General features: G+C 34.5%; 1 protein-coding gene across 4 annotated transcripts in view; it reads right to left on the bottom strand.

The window, feature by feature from the left end:
• Positions 1 to 1,838: 1,838 nt before the first annotated feature.
• Positions 1,839 to 15,382, bottom strand: part of SEC24B (SEC24 homolog B, COPII coat complex component) — a 44,180-nt gene continuing 30,636 nt past the window's right edge. For 3 of the 4 annotated variants that reach the window (XM_015625032.3, XM_015625030.3, XM_015625031.3), the window contains 13 exons: positions 15,103 to 15,221; positions 14,654 to 14,709; positions 14,121 to 14,327; positions 13,639 to 13,762; positions 12,857 to 13,015; positions 12,261 to 12,434; positions 11,497 to 11,607; positions 10,169 to 10,344; positions 8,427 to 8,564; positions 6,212 to 6,316; positions 5,062 to 5,154; positions 3,332 to 3,435; positions 1,852 to 2,667 (listed from right to left, as the gene is read on the bottom strand). In XM_015625032.3, the coding sequence (XP_015480518.1) occupies positions 2,553 to 2,667; positions 3,332 to 3,435; positions 5,062 to 5,154; positions 6,212 to 6,316; positions 8,427 to 8,564; positions 10,169 to 10,344; positions 11,497 to 11,607; positions 12,261 to 12,434; positions 12,857 to 13,015; positions 13,639 to 13,762; positions 14,121 to 14,327; positions 14,654 to 14,709; positions 15,103 to 15,221 (1,681 nt within the window). In that variant the 3' untranslated portion in view covers positions 1,852 to 2,552. Of the gene's footprint in view, positions 2,668 to 3,331; positions 3,436 to 5,061; positions 5,155 to 6,211; positions 6,317 to 8,426; positions 8,565 to 10,168; positions 10,345 to 11,496; positions 11,608 to 12,260; positions 12,435 to 12,856; positions 13,016 to 13,638; positions 13,763 to 14,120; positions 14,328 to 14,653; positions 14,710 to 15,102; positions 15,222 to 15,382 lie in introns of all 4 variants that reach the window. The other variant, XM_015625029.3, reaches the window with a different exon arrangement.

The raw sequence follows: 15,382 nt of genomic DNA, 5'->3' as shown, positions 1-15,382 counted from the left end.
TCCCCTCATTGCCCTTGTGTTCTCCACTGGACCTGCTCCAGGAGCTCCATGTCCCTCTTGTGCTGAGGAGCCCAGAACTGGGCTCAGCACTCCAGATGTGTCTCACCAGGGCTGAGCAGAGGGGCAGGATCACATCCTGACCTGTGGCACTGTTCCTAATGCACCCCAGGATACCAATGGCCTTCTTGGCCACAAGGACACACTGCTGGCTCATGGACAATTTGTTCTTCACCAGGACACCCAGGTCCTTCTTAGAGAGATACTTTTGCCATGCCAACAGATACTCTATTTATCAAAGGACTAAAATCAGTACCGTGAATCCTGAGATGTTTCAAATCCAAGATATTTCCATGAGACTTTTTTTAAAAAAATTTAAACCAAAGATCAGTAAGAATGGAGATGTGCTCTAAAATAAAAAAACCCCTATATTCTCTGTGCTGTGTAATAATTTTACTCAACAAATAGCTCTAAAGATGTAGTTTTTCATAATTTTTATATACAAAAACTATACTAGAAGAATAAAGCTTTAAGAAATGATTTTACAGAATATGTTGCAATTAATCATAGCATAACATGTTCCCAGATATCAATACCAAACTCACAAATCAGAAGCATCTTCATGGAGCATTTGAAATGTTAACATGCTCTTCTCATCTTCATAAATACAAATGACTTTTCAGATGCCCCACTCTTCAGCAGCACATAGTTTTCACCCAATGCACATTACAAACAAGCACTGAAATCCTGAAGGTCTGATTTCAGGACAACATTCAGCATTACCTCAGATGTTTATTACACGATAAATTAATTTACTAAATGGAAAGTTTCTCTTATGTAACTCTTTGGGTAACTTAAATACATTTAGTTAAGGACAACACACAAATATAAGGTATCTTCTCCAAACAATGAGTTTGTGCTAACATGCAGAGTAACTCTACTTGCGCAATTTAACGGTTGTAGCTTTTAAAGCATTTGCAAACCATAGCTAGTACATTTTCTCCTTGACTATTTGATTCAGGGGCTAGCAGTTAAAATACAATGTTAGCATTTTCAAGGCTACATTAAATTAAAATGTAATCATACTAATCATAATTTACTTTTTGATATCTAATTATTCCATTGAAGTCACATTTCATTAAACCAAACAGATAAACAAAATTCAGGAAACTAAGTATGATTGATTGTGCTTTATGAATTAATTCTAATGTGTCTCTAAAAAAAAGGCCAAAGAAAACCATCCCAACTTAAGCAAACTGGAAAAATCTGTCATAATTCTACCAAAAATCCCAAACCCTTCAGTTAACAAAACATTAGCAAGGACAAAGTTTCTGAAATATGCAGCTGTGATTACATCTTGAATTTTGTCATTTTAAAGCCTTTACTTTCACTGATGTAATGTAATTAACTTGTACATCTCTTCATGTTTTTCTTTAGATCACAGCAGAATTTGAATCTCCAAGTGTGAGTGATTACCCATGCTTACTCTAAATGGCAGACAACACAAGTTACAGAAACCTGGACCAAGACTACAGTAGTTACAAAACGCAAAATAAGGTTAACAGATATGCCTTCTTTAGGATAATAATATATAATAAGGGGTATAGGAACTCTGTATCAAAACTCATTTCAGATTATGTGGTGTTTTGTCCTCCCTTCCATATGTCTGTGAAATAAGGTGGTAGACATGTTTACTTCAATATTCAGTTCAGTAAGAGTTTAGCTGGAAAATGATTATTGTTGCATAAATATAAAACCACATGATAAAGCAAAATATTTTAATTAGTAAGCCAATCATAAATAAATTCACCTAAAATTAACAGAAGCAGCAGCTGTACTCCTTCTACACTGATACTTTTTTTATCATGTTTTAATAGTCAACTTCATTGTCTAGCCTGGGACAAAACAATTCATCATCATTGAGCACTCAACAATTCTGCACAATGAGCTAGGTCTTTTTTTTAGTTACATTTTTTACATTTTCTTTACAAATGTAATACCTATGTACATTATATATTTTATTTCTACAGTTGTTTTACTTTACTGAAACTCTACAACTTTCACAGGGAATTTGCTGAAGTCTTTAGCAAATATTATCCATTCCTTTTAAAAAGAAATTCATATAAACAACTGACATGTATTACTGCCCTTTGACATCTCTTAAGGATTTGGATCTGGAAGGGCTACTATAACAAATGTAAGAAAAAAGGCTTTACCTAATTGTACATTTTGTTAAGAAATATCATCCCACATAGCTACATAAATTCACCAGCTTGCAATAAACAGAGCACCATACTGCTGCACAACTGGAAACGTGTACAAACCAATTTTAAAATTTACTAGTGAAACAGCTTCATCACTTGTAGCACTTTTAGACTGAAGGAAATCGGCAAAATTCTTTTGGAAATGTATACTCCTTTAGCTGTAAAGCTTCCAAAACAGTGTTGGTCACTGTATATTGTGAAGAACAAGCATCCACTTCTGTAACTTCCCATATGCTTCTCTTGGCCCACGCTTCTGTCTGAAGTCAGACTTTTTCCTCTACCTATCCTTGGTCACTTACAAATCTGCTGTTGAATATTAAGTAGGAATTCATAATATGAGAAAGCTGCTTCTGTCCGATCCTCAATTAAATGCTGAAAAAAATCTGTTTTGGCAGGGTTCTCGTCTCTGAAAGAAGAAGGGAAGGTATTGAGCAAAATCAACTTAAGAGCAAAAAAATCCACTGCAAATTCAAACAGAGGGATAAGTTCTAATTAATTGCTTACTGTCATTTGGAATATAAATTCAGTCAAAGATAATACAATTGCAAATAATCCAAAGTCTAAAAAAAACCTGGAAGTTTGCAATACACTATCAAACAACAGTATCTTTTTAAGAATATAAAATGATAGAAAAGCAGATCAAATACAGCACTTAAAATATCTTGCAGAAACACAAAAAAGGAAATGTAAAATTAAATACTAAACCGTGTACAGATTACTAACTTTACTTGAATCTTTTTTATATACACATAATGAAATTATAAAAGCTACACCAGAAACTAACCTGGTTAACACCATTGATCATAAGAACATCCACTGCGTATTAGTGTATTCCTAATATAAAAATATGCAACTAATTCCTACCAATAAAACTATGAGCAACTGAATTTGCACTAGATTTATAGATAACCTTTGTCATTAGATAGTTTTATAAACAGCACTATATCAGCTGGGAAGGTCATGTTATTCAGTTTCTTCCAAGACAGTTATACTAATTTTTCATCAGTCTTAGTAAGAAATCATAAATACAAGCTGCTAGTAACAACTCAGTACATAACAGAAAAACTTACTTTATTACTTGAAGAACTGGACTTAAAGGTCTACTGTCTCTAAGCCAAGATATAAAAGATCGTGTCCTTTCTGAAGAAGGTGCATCCACCTCAGGAAGCTGTGTCTGGTTGAAGGTAATTAAAAGAAACCATCACTTTTTATTATTGAAACCATTTGAAAAAAACAGATCCTGAAAATTGTAACGTAACTCAAGCCACAATTTCTGGTAAGAAATTACCAATCACTCATTTACATACACATAGAGATGTTTTTCTTCAGCTTAAAAGACAATAACTCATAACATCTGTGGTGCACTGCTATCTAGGAAGGAGTACATCTTTAACTTAAACTGTGTTTTAAGTGCAAAAGATTTTAGACAGCAAGGTCATCTTTTCAAAATGCTGCTTTTGTAGTCTTCTTGCCTGTATCTTCTGTCAATCAAGTTTCTAGATGTTGCACATTGCATCACTGAAGAAACAAGAATTAAAATCTGAATATTATGTAAATATCAATAGAAAGATGTTACTGGATTATTCTGTTAGGGAATAAGCTGAAAAAAAATGGACTTAAAAAGAGTTGAGCAATTCACTGAGCTAAATATATCAGTTCTTCAGCCAACATGATCCTTTAAAACAATTAACATGACCTAAAGCAATTTATTTCAGTTAAAGTAGTTCCACTGCTACCTTTGTAAAATGAGGGCATAACTTAAATAAAGTTTTTGTCTCATTTTGATTATAATAGATGCTATATAACCATTAGAAAAAAATTATCATCTTTCCTTTATCTAAGTTCTTCCTGGAAACTCTATTAACTAGTACCACCAGCTGGTCAAAGGGGACAGTTCTAAATTGCTAATACATGCAAAACACAAAACTCTGAAAAAGCAGTCCAGTTTTATAGTAGTCTTATAGCTCACCACTCTTAACCTGTTCTTGTCACTTTCCTCCTTCATACTCTGCAACTGTAAGCAGAAAATATCTACCTTTGTGTTTCTATGCTAAATTTTTTTGGTATTATTTGGATATAACCATTTGATTCTGAACTTTCCTAGAGTGTCTTAAAAAGGTCCATCCTTACCTGCTAATTGTTGAAATTATAGAATCAGTACTCACTGAAGAGGAGACTTCTCTTTAATTGCTGCTCTATTTCATGCACTAGACTACAGGTACAGGTTATAACATAAAAACCCCTCCATCAAAACACACATATAAGGGTCTGTGATGTTCTAATAGTTGCAAGTTTCTTTTTAACATTGAGTTAAGGCTTGGAGGCTGAGCAAAACTTAACTCTTACCATTACTTACAGGCCTATTGTGTCACACCACAGATTTGGTATCTTACATCAAGTTCAGAGAACACCAGGCTTCTGAAAACTATGTTATCAAAGAAGTAACTCTAATCTTAACACATCTGAATAGATAATTTTTGTATTCATCCTGTGAAATTATTTCCTATTCTTGTGAGTGCACATGTACTTCCATTAAAATAATAAAAGCAGTTATAGAGCAAATATATGCTATTTCACGAATGATGAAATTTACACGTTTATATTCTTTCCTTGAAAACATCTGACAACTTCTATCTGGCTCCTATGAAGCTGACAAGAAGTTAGAAGGTACCTAACAAGAAAAAAAACCAACAATCTAACTCATAGTTACATAATTAAAAACTGAAAATGCAGAAATAAATAGATTAAATGCATGTTCCAAGTATAAGCAGTATACAGAGCAGCTCATTAAAATGCCTACCATTTTCTGTGGCACTGATGCATAGTTCGGGTATCCAAGGACATCTTTTATGAAGTTGTTATCACAGTTTTTTCCAATCCAAAGGTAAAAAATCTGAAAGATGTCAGAATTAGTTTTAGAAAAGGTCCTGCATACATTTTAAAGAAATATGTGAGTCGTGATGCAACAGGAATAATACCAGAATAGCAACTTCCACACAGATGAATCACTTGACTGTTGAAGTTGCAATTCATAGATACATGTCTGTATTCATAAGTAAGTGTGTAAATAATCAGTACATTGGTAACACTTAGAGAAAGGTCATTAAATATAAAAGAACAAAGGTAGAGTACAAATACTGAAAGAATGAGGTCACAGGACACATTTATAATGGAACAGTTAATGCAGTAACTTCACATGTTACCTCTTTAAATGAAACCCGTTGAAGCATTTGAAGTCACACCACTATGTTGGTTATTTCACACCAGATTCCCAATTTAAACAAATTGTAGTAAAGCACCAATTACCAAATCTTATTGTAGTAATTATTCCAGAGGTCTAGAGACAAAAGCTAGTTTTACATTCACACTCAGCCCTGAAGTGATTCAAGGTTAAAAGCACCTTCTAGACTGTCATTGGAGTAGCATAATGCTTATCCAACTGAGTGTGTTCTAGTGCACTTTCTACAAATACCTTAAACTGTATCTACAGATTTTGTTCACTCTCTAATTCCCTCTCACATGCAACTCTTATATAACACAGGCCACAAATCATAAACCCAGTCTTTGTGCGTAACTGAGAACATTCCTTCATCAAGTGTTTTGTTAAATCCTCTAGTATATGCAATTTAATAGCCATTAAAAGACATTCTGGAAAATAAAAACACATTAATTCCATAAAAAACACCTTGATGTGAACTCTTGGTTCCAAGAGTTCTTGCATGAAAAAAAAAGTCAGCCTTTATAGGCTCAAAGATAGTTCTCAGATCAAAAATATGAAAGCCTTCCACTGGAACACATATGACTGTGAGGTTACCTGGAATGCTGATTCAAAGAGCTGTTATTGCTGAGGGCTGACTGGTTTTAACAACACAGCAGGCACTGCTTTTTGGGGTTTTTTTCCCCCTTAGAAAATAAAAAAAAAAAAAGGAATGTGTAATATTTTAACTTACGGAACCACAATCCATAAGAAAAGCCCCTTCTCTTGTCAATTTCTCTGCAGACAACTTCTGAAGTGGGGGCTGAGGAACAACTCTGTCATTTACATGTATTGTACTCTGTAACAAAAATCCAATACTCAGTAACACTAGAATTTTACACTTAAAGGTAAAACGAAACAGGAAAAACACTGATAATCTCTAGTAAAATTCTGAGGATTCTCATATTGCAAAATACTATGTTAAGCTTAAAATGATTATGTACATCAAACAGTTCTAATAGCTTCTTATTCTAAAGGCTACTTTAATACCTAAAACACAATAATGCAAGTTAATTTAAACTGCTTATCTAGCATTTTTGATGCAACAGATGTCAAAATTTAAAAAAAATACTACTGCTGATACTTATGTTTTCTACAAATAACCTCTGGGTTGTTTTTTTTAAATTGCATTCAATTTCACTAGAAATGTTGCAAGAGCAGAAAACCATCAAATTCTACTCCCTATAAGGAAGAGTTCAGCACTTAATTAACAGGAAGTCCCCCGATTTAACATCCTACCTGAACTGATCCTTGAGTTTGTCCACAGAGCCCTCTGACTGATCTGATTAAAGAATATGGCTGTTTGCACTAATATTATTAAAAAATACCCTGCCTTCCTCCCCAGCAATAAAACAAACCAAAACAATAATAAAAAACCACCCATGAACACAAACCCCCCAGCATTTTCAGATTAAAGCTGCTTCCTCCTCCAACATAATAACAGGCTAGATATCTCAAGAATCTCTGAAGCGCTCTGCAAATATATAGGGAAAGAATAGTCCACCAACTAAGTACATGCCCATGTAGTAAAAGATTATTTAAAAGAAAAAATCACTATTTAAAAATTTCATATGATAATGCCACAGATTAGCAGCTTTTGGGATTTAGACATAGTTATGAAAATCAAGCTACTGAATTCCACTTGGGGAAGTTCCAGGCTTTACTCAATACTCTCAAGAATCAAGTGTTAAGAGAAAAGAAAACCAGCAAAAACATTTAAAAGCAATTCTGTAATATATCACAGATTTTTCAAAGAAACAAGACATTGAAGAGCAGCCTTTGTCACAAATACTTTAACCTGAAGTTGTACTAAATGGCAGATTAGTACAGAATGGCACATTCTGTTATGATTTGAAACCTGCTTTGTCATTAATTTCAGTTGGTAAAATAAGCCCTATTTTTTGTATCATTATACTCAAAATAATTGATCTGAAAGCTTTTGCTAATAAAACTGGATCTCCTAAAGACACTGCTGATCCTTTACAGCACAAGTATACTGAACAGTGTTTAAATTTAAGTGCCACAAAAAGAACTTCACAAGGTCAGCGGAACTTGATGTCTCAAAGACTGCTGCGGGTGGCAGAGTATAAAAAGAGCAACTCCAATGAAGAACACTGGGTTTACACTCATGCATTTGAGTTTATGAAATACCTTAAAAGAAACTTTTAAGACTACAAATAGCTCACAGGTTGTGCTGAACAATACCATACCACCTCCAGAGAAACTATTCAGTTTATCATGTAATCTTGTGTCACCCAGAAACAAATTCCTGCATATACTTTTCCAAAACTAGGGACTAAAAACCTCATAAAATCCCTAATTTTTGCCATAATAACTAACCTTGACCTTAAATAAAATCCCATCTTACTTCTTATGATTAAAAAATGCATTCATTTCCTAGGCTATGTCTATAAAAGATGAAATAATAAAACTTGGTTATGTACATGAAGTACTTTCTTCATCCATCCAACCATCTAGAACAACAATTCTGTTTTATCCACTTCAGTCTGAGAAACTGCTGGAAGGCTGTTAATGTGGGTAACTGTATCTGATTTCTGTATTTAAAACCTTAAATCAACCATCAGATTCACTACACCCATTTACCACAGACAGTTCTAAGTAATAAAAACACACTTAAGATGTTTCCAATACACACAATTTTCTTTACTTTCTTTGGGTAATAAAAATGATGGAATTACTGTGGTCATTGAAACAAGGACAGTTCTGCTCATACCACACTACCATACCTGCAACTCAGAACTTGAAAATAATGTTTTTCTTAATTTTTTATAACTTAGGGGAAATGATCTGTTTGTATTACAGTAACAACACAAAATTACTGCAGCACAACACCAAAGTTAATGGGCCATTAAAACTGAAGAATGCTATAACCAGGTTTCATACATTACCTCATCAGTCAACTTGTCTATTCTGTACAAGTTGGGATGTATCATCTTCATCAAATGAACAAGAGGCTGGCTCTTCATCTGGCACATTGCATAGACACGATCATCCAAGCGTGTACTCGTGCCTGTTCGGAAGGCTTTCTGCAAGAGAACATTACCACTCAAACAAATCCTGTATTTTATGTCACATCTAAGAGCGCATTTCAGACTTTTCAAAGTGTCAAGCAAAGGTGGCAAAGCTTTTGTAAAGATGCATCTTACTGGTAGAATCTTAATCAAAGAGCTTGAGTAAAATGTTTAAAACATAATCCAGTCCCTCCTTACTGATGAAGGAGAATAAATTTCTCCCTCAGTTTGTCTAAGATTTGCATGAAACTGGGACAGCATTTCTCATTTTTATTCTTGACAAGTGACACTAGCCTGTGAAGCTCACCAATACAAGCTATCACAGGAAAGACATGAGACAAGCAGAGTTCAAGCAAGGTACCTACGTGCACAAGATTAACTCTGAATTTATAGTAGTAAGAATTCAATGTTAAGGAAAATCTTTTGAAGGGAATCATACTTTCATGTTTTACAGGAGAAACTAGACTCTCATAGGATAAAATTTATTTTTTAACTCTCTTGTACTGAATTTTTCAGATCTCCTTTAGAAGCAACTGGTACACAATTGCTGTGAGAAGTAATAGAATGAAATAAACATCTTACTCTAACTCAGTGGAGAACATTCATATTCAAAGTTCATATTCACTTCTACAACAAAGCAACACTCCTTCTTGGCTGCCACAAGCATTTTGACTTTGGTTTCTCTATATACCAGGTTTTGTTATTGATAATAAAGATAATAAAAAACCCAAACCTAAACAACTTCTCCCAGTCACTCTTATTTCTGTCTTTTATACAGATCTTGATAATATATGGTGTGCTTTTCCCCATCATTAACTGCATTTGTTACGCAAGTGTCAAAAAATCATAATCAGTGTATTAGAGACTGAAGTAATCATGAAGGCAAAAAAAAGCAATCATTATGCTTAGATCTCTTACAAGATTTATATAAAGGTTTGTTCATCATAACAGAACTAAGAACTGTGATTCATGAAAAACCTTTAAGCAATGAGATTTATTCATAACAAAATCCTGCAGGGAGCTCTCTCTTTTTAAGTATGATGTTCAGTAACCCAAACAAAGGTATCATTAAAAAAAATAAAAAAAGAAAAGAAAAAAAAGTAAAGAAAAAAAAGTAGTAATTATTTCTATGTGAACTTTCAACTATATCACTTGAATTTCTATAATAAATTTCACCATATCTCTATGGAAACTCATTTTTCTTCTTGGAACTTTGAGGAATAGAAAATATGTATTGGAAAACACTTGTTTTTTCCTTCATAGAATAAAAACAAGGAAGTACTAATAAGCTGTTTCCAACAAACTTTATGGGCTACACTAATGAGCTGCCAAAATCTGAGAAATGCTAATTGCAAATTATATATTTATTTTCATTGTAAAGCAATATAAGACAAAACATAAGAAATCCAAAATCAAGTAAACTAACAAATAGTTCAGACATTAACAATTTAAAAAAAGCTTCTATAGTCATCTTCTACAGTAAAATCCAGTCAGCATGAAGATGGTAATCCAATTTCTATAATTTTAGAGAAGTGCAGACATTGCTTGACCTAGTACTGAAGAATTCCTCAAATGGAACAATAAACTAAACATCAAACACTAATCTAGATCATACATACCTGTTTGAGAAGAGCCAAAATATACAGTGGGAAGAGCTTGAGGGAATTTGGTGCTATCAGCATAGACTGCTGCAGATTTGAGGCAGTTGACATGTATGCTGCCAAGGAGTCCACCACAGCATTGACTAAAGCATCTCTTGCATCTGCAAGGCTGGAAGAAACTGAGCGATCCACAGCTGGAGGGTTAGAAGGAGGGAAGTAGTTACTAGACATGGCCTGACTCTTTCCCTTGAATTTTGAAAATTTTAGTTGTGGTCCTAAATTTTTTTAGGAGTAAATTAGATGACTGTCCATACAGAAACTCACTTTTATAATACTTAGAAATATAGTGTAGCTAATTTTGGCTCCCTGGTTTGTACTCTTAGAGAACTAAAAGAAATTTTTAATGCATCATACACAGTGAAGTCTAAATATAAATTTAAACCATATACAAACAACTTAGCCATTGTTGAAATGCTGTTGCCCAACCTTCAACATAAGATTTGCAGCAATTCATTTTGATTTTTTTTTCCCCCCCTCATACAATAAATTTCTTCTATTACTTCAGTGGCATAATTGTGATTAGTATAGTGTAAATGTAGCTTCATCTGTCTCTGCTGAGCAAAGGCTGCAAATCCTTTGGTTGGAGGAAGCCACCTGCTGGACTGAACGTGCATTTAAGAGGGGATCACAGAATGGTTTGGGTTGGAAGGAACCTTAAAGATCATCTAGTTCCAATCCCAAAAGGCACAGAATTACAATTTACTTCTTCTAATTGATTTCAATATTAATATACAATATAGAACATGCTAAAATGCTGAAGAGAGTCATACACATTTAACAGGAGAGATCAGTCTATGAAACAGCTACTTGGACCCACAATTAAGGGCTAAGTAAGAATCCTCAACCCTGCAACAACAGAAGGATAGAAAAAGTGTATCTCAGACACACTGTTGTCAGAAATTCCCTTTTAGTCTCCATCAACTCACTAAACTGAATCACTGTATCTTAAATAATCTAGAATACTAAAGTTTGAGTGAATAATAATGATGATGATACAAAAATGAGAGTTTTGATCCAAGTGTGTTATGACTCTTTGTCTTTACTAACCACCAGAGAACAAAGCAAGAAGGTTCCTTTTCAAAGACTGAAGTCAACTCAGTATTCAGAACAAGAAGTATTTCAGTTCACAGTTTCAGAATACATTTGGTTTTGTCATCTTTTGCAATCACAGGCTTCAGAGTGTTGCACTCCAACCTTTTTTAATAATATCAAGGCTTTGTTCATTACTTCATTTAAACGGCTGGCAAAATTAGGAACATGCAAGAAAAAATGTGGTCTGTACTCACCCATGTTTGCTAAGAGGCACACAACTGCTTGTACATCTGCTCCTGCATACACATCAGACAGGGAACTCACTACAGGCAAGCAAAGTGTGTGCACTCGAATTCGACGCTCACCTAAGAGAAATCAGTGGACATCATTATGCATCCTCTCCTGGTAGAAGTAAACAAATTCAATCATTACAGCATCTCCTCCCATCTAAGATGCCCCCATTCTAGGAAACATAGCAGTCAAGAAATTGCTGCAACACTGTCTTCCATTCCTGTCTCAACCTGTTCAAATTCTACTCTAAAGCAGCACAAATTGATAACACAAACTAGCACTATCCACCATAAGTGTCTTTGATCCTACAAATGAAGTACAAGAATATCCCTCCCAAAATTTTGTGGCATGTTCTACCATAGAAATTAGCTGCTATTCTTTATGCTCACCCATTGTTAGTAATTGCAGCTGGTTCCAATCCATCACAGGTCTGTGTATTTGCACACAGTGCCTGCCAAACATGTTACTGTTTGTAACAGTGGCCAGACTTTTAAGTAAAAGAGTACTGCTGAATCTGCACTATGTCAGATGCAGATGAAATTTTCACATTAAAATACTGTTTATAAGGATTTCCATTATGTGATTAACTGCCAAGTAGGCTTACTAGCTCTGACAAGATTCTTTTAGGGTATAGAGCACAACAAAAGGCTGTGGAACTAACTTTACAAACATTACATCATAAAAAGAAACAAAAAGCCCACCGACCAATTAATTTGAATTTATTTACCTTTACTGGAAGTATACAAAAGAGCTGTTTGAAAACAAACCAAAGATGTGTCAGTCAGACTTTCCTCTATGGACATTTGTACTGCAAATCCAGCATCAGGATTGACATTGGCAAGGGACAGTAAATCAGTAGATCGTACAAAAAAATTCCCATGGAAAGTGTGTATTGAAAGACCTGGAAGAAGATTAAATAATTCAGAATGAGGTTAAAAGAGCATGGAAAACTCTCACCAATATGTAAAATTCCAGCCCTCAAGCTAAGGTTGAAGAAAATAGTAAAAATTCCATGTAGAACAAATTACACAAATCATTAGACATTTCAGCATGATACTGTAGAATTCATGTTCAATTCTGATCACTCCAAAGTGAATGATGCCCTAACATGTCAACTTATAGTGAGACGATACCATCAACTAAGAAACAAGACAAAAAAATCAAACACAAAAAACTAACTTAACATAAAGAAGGTTACTCTTTTACTCTTCAAAGAAAGAAAAACAACCTTCAATTTAAATTTGCTAAAGACTAAGCACATTCCAAATGATTGCTAACACATATACACCAACCCTTCCATACGAATCAGTATTTAAGACACACCTTTTGTACATCTTATGCGCATAACTGCTTCAAATCCAATCTTTCTTGTAAGGTATCTTTTCAGGTCTTTTTGCAACTTTTCAGCCTGAGTAGGATTATGGCTACGATGGAAAGATGGATAGTAATAGATACATCCAGCAGAATACTTGGACATGCAAGCTGTGAAGGAAGGAAAGACACAGTTAAGAAGTAAAACCGCAGCATGAAATCAAGACATAAAAATTATGTCCAGACTGCCACAAGTCAGATCTGTGTTCATCTTCTCAATATCACCCACATCAGTAAGACAATGGGAAGCATCCCAGACACAGGTCAGTAAAGACAGAAATGAATCACCCCAACACATAATGACCTCATCATACACCAAGCTCTATAAGCATCCTACATTTGGCAGCTAAGATTGAAGTGCTTGCAAAAATATCTAATGGTGTAGAGACAAAATGAAGTGTATGTTCAGAGAAAAATCTTGGATAATTATAGAAAGATGAAGACTCTCTTCTACCCCTGTAATTAAATAATTTATTCCTTGCCACGTTTCTGCTTCCTGTTCTTGAGCAGGAGAATACTTCTCATTTAAAACTTTGAAATCCTAGAATAAATTGGATACCTCCAATGTACTATCTCTGTTCTTTACTTCCATCAGCTTCAAGGTCAATTCTTTTGCAACATGAGCTGTCCTTAGAGAAATGCTAAAATATTTACATGACTTAAGAATTCCTGAGGTAGCCTGCACTTCTGAAGAGAGACAACAGTACAGAAAGAGGGAATCAGGTACTCCTTACCAAGAGAAGCTAGATCAGAATATTGTGAACTTAAGAGAAATAAATCCACAGCAGTCTGCTGACCAGAGCAGTCCAGTGCCAACTTCTTATAAAAGTCTGTTGCTGGACCAAGATGCTGGACCACCTTTAGTAAATAAATCAGAGAGGAGTTATGACAACAATTATGCTTTTTAGACTTCATGGAACAAAAGACATTCTATCCAGCAGCATCTGAGTAACTGAGTCACAAATACTTGCAGCTTCTTTTGCTTGCCAAGAAAAATTACAGATCAAAGGCCAGAGACAGCTCGTGCACTTCAAAATAAGTAATACCACACAAATATGTATAAAGCAGTGATCTTAAATGCATAAACATAGACATAATTAAAATTTAGTTCACTGCTATAAATGAAGACCAAGCGATTAATCTGCAGAACTATGGAAGTCAGAAGGACATGGCCAGTACTCAGTCTTCTGAAATGAGTAATAGGGGAAGTTTTTACCTTTGTGCTTGACCTTTGATTGGGATCCTCTCTGGAATGCAAAAGCCCAGCTCCCAAAGATGGTAACTGAGTTTGAAACACAGAGATCCGACCACCCGTTGGAGACATCAGTTTAAATGCAGCCTGAAGAGCAGGGCCCAATGCACTGTGTGTTTCTCTTGTATTGGTGAACATATTTGGTAACGCATTCAATAGATCTTTTATCAGCTGCAGAACAGATTGAAAGGTGTTTTATGAGATGCTGCAAGCTTGAGATTTTCTGCTGTTTCTAAAAAGCTGTACTGTCATGACTGAAGTGGCAGAATCACTAGCAAATATTTCAGTTCAGTATTAACACACTAAGGAAAACAAAGCTGTAATTTTGAAAGCTATGATGGATCAATGAAACAACATGCAATACTTCCATAATGAAAAATTAGCATTGGAACTACATATTATGAGGATTACATTTGAATTCAAAGTTTAACAGGAGCATCTATGTGTTTTGAATATTTAACACCTTATACTTAATTATGTATTTTGAGCAATCATACCTCTTTGCTTTCATGGAGATTTACAAGTAAACTATCTGGTGTAGGTAGGAAAATATCTGTGGAGAGAACAGAAAATATATTAAAGAAGAAAGTAATACTAAAATAGAACAAAACATTTCATTGCAAACTGCTACTAACACCATGAAACATAACATGTGAAATATGTGTTATAGTTAAATATTCATTGCAGATAAGTAAATTATATACAGGTACTCATGTGTTAGAGAGAGCAATACAGTCTATACAAGGCTTGTCTGATTCAAAATATTGAATTTCACATTTTAAACATCACCTACTCTGTAGTTAGTGCAAGACTATTTTTCCAAAAAATATTCTCATTCAATAACATTGACCTAAAACCAAATAGTTGAGAGATTCCAAGCTTTGTTCTGGGAAAAAAATAAATAATAGGTTCTCAAAAATTCAGCTTCCGTTTTCTTTTTACTTACCATCAATATCTGAGACAATCAGCATCTGAGGCTGTGATAAACCTTCTTGCAAGTTGTAAAACTGAACAGTGCTGTCAAACGTTATGAACCCTATTCTAGTTCTTGAATCTCCAGGCAGCCTGAAGAATTAAAAAAATAAACTATTAAGCCCTAAACCTCTCTCTCAAGACATATACTCAGGGCTCCTGCTGATGTTAGCAGAAACACAGTTCATGTGTAAGAAGTGAAGGGAGAATATAAGAAGGGAGATCTGAAACAATATTGCCTCAACATTTTCTGA

This window comes from Parus major, chromosome 4 (genome assembly GCF_001522545.3).
Source record: "Parus major isolate Abel chromosome 4, Parus_major1.1, whole genome shotgun sequence".
Lineage (NCBI taxonomy): Eukaryota > Metazoa > Chordata > Aves > Passeriformes > Paridae > Parus > Parus major.
The sequence above is the reverse complement of the archived record's forward strand: the minus strand, read 5'-3'. Positions and strand labels throughout refer to the sequence as shown.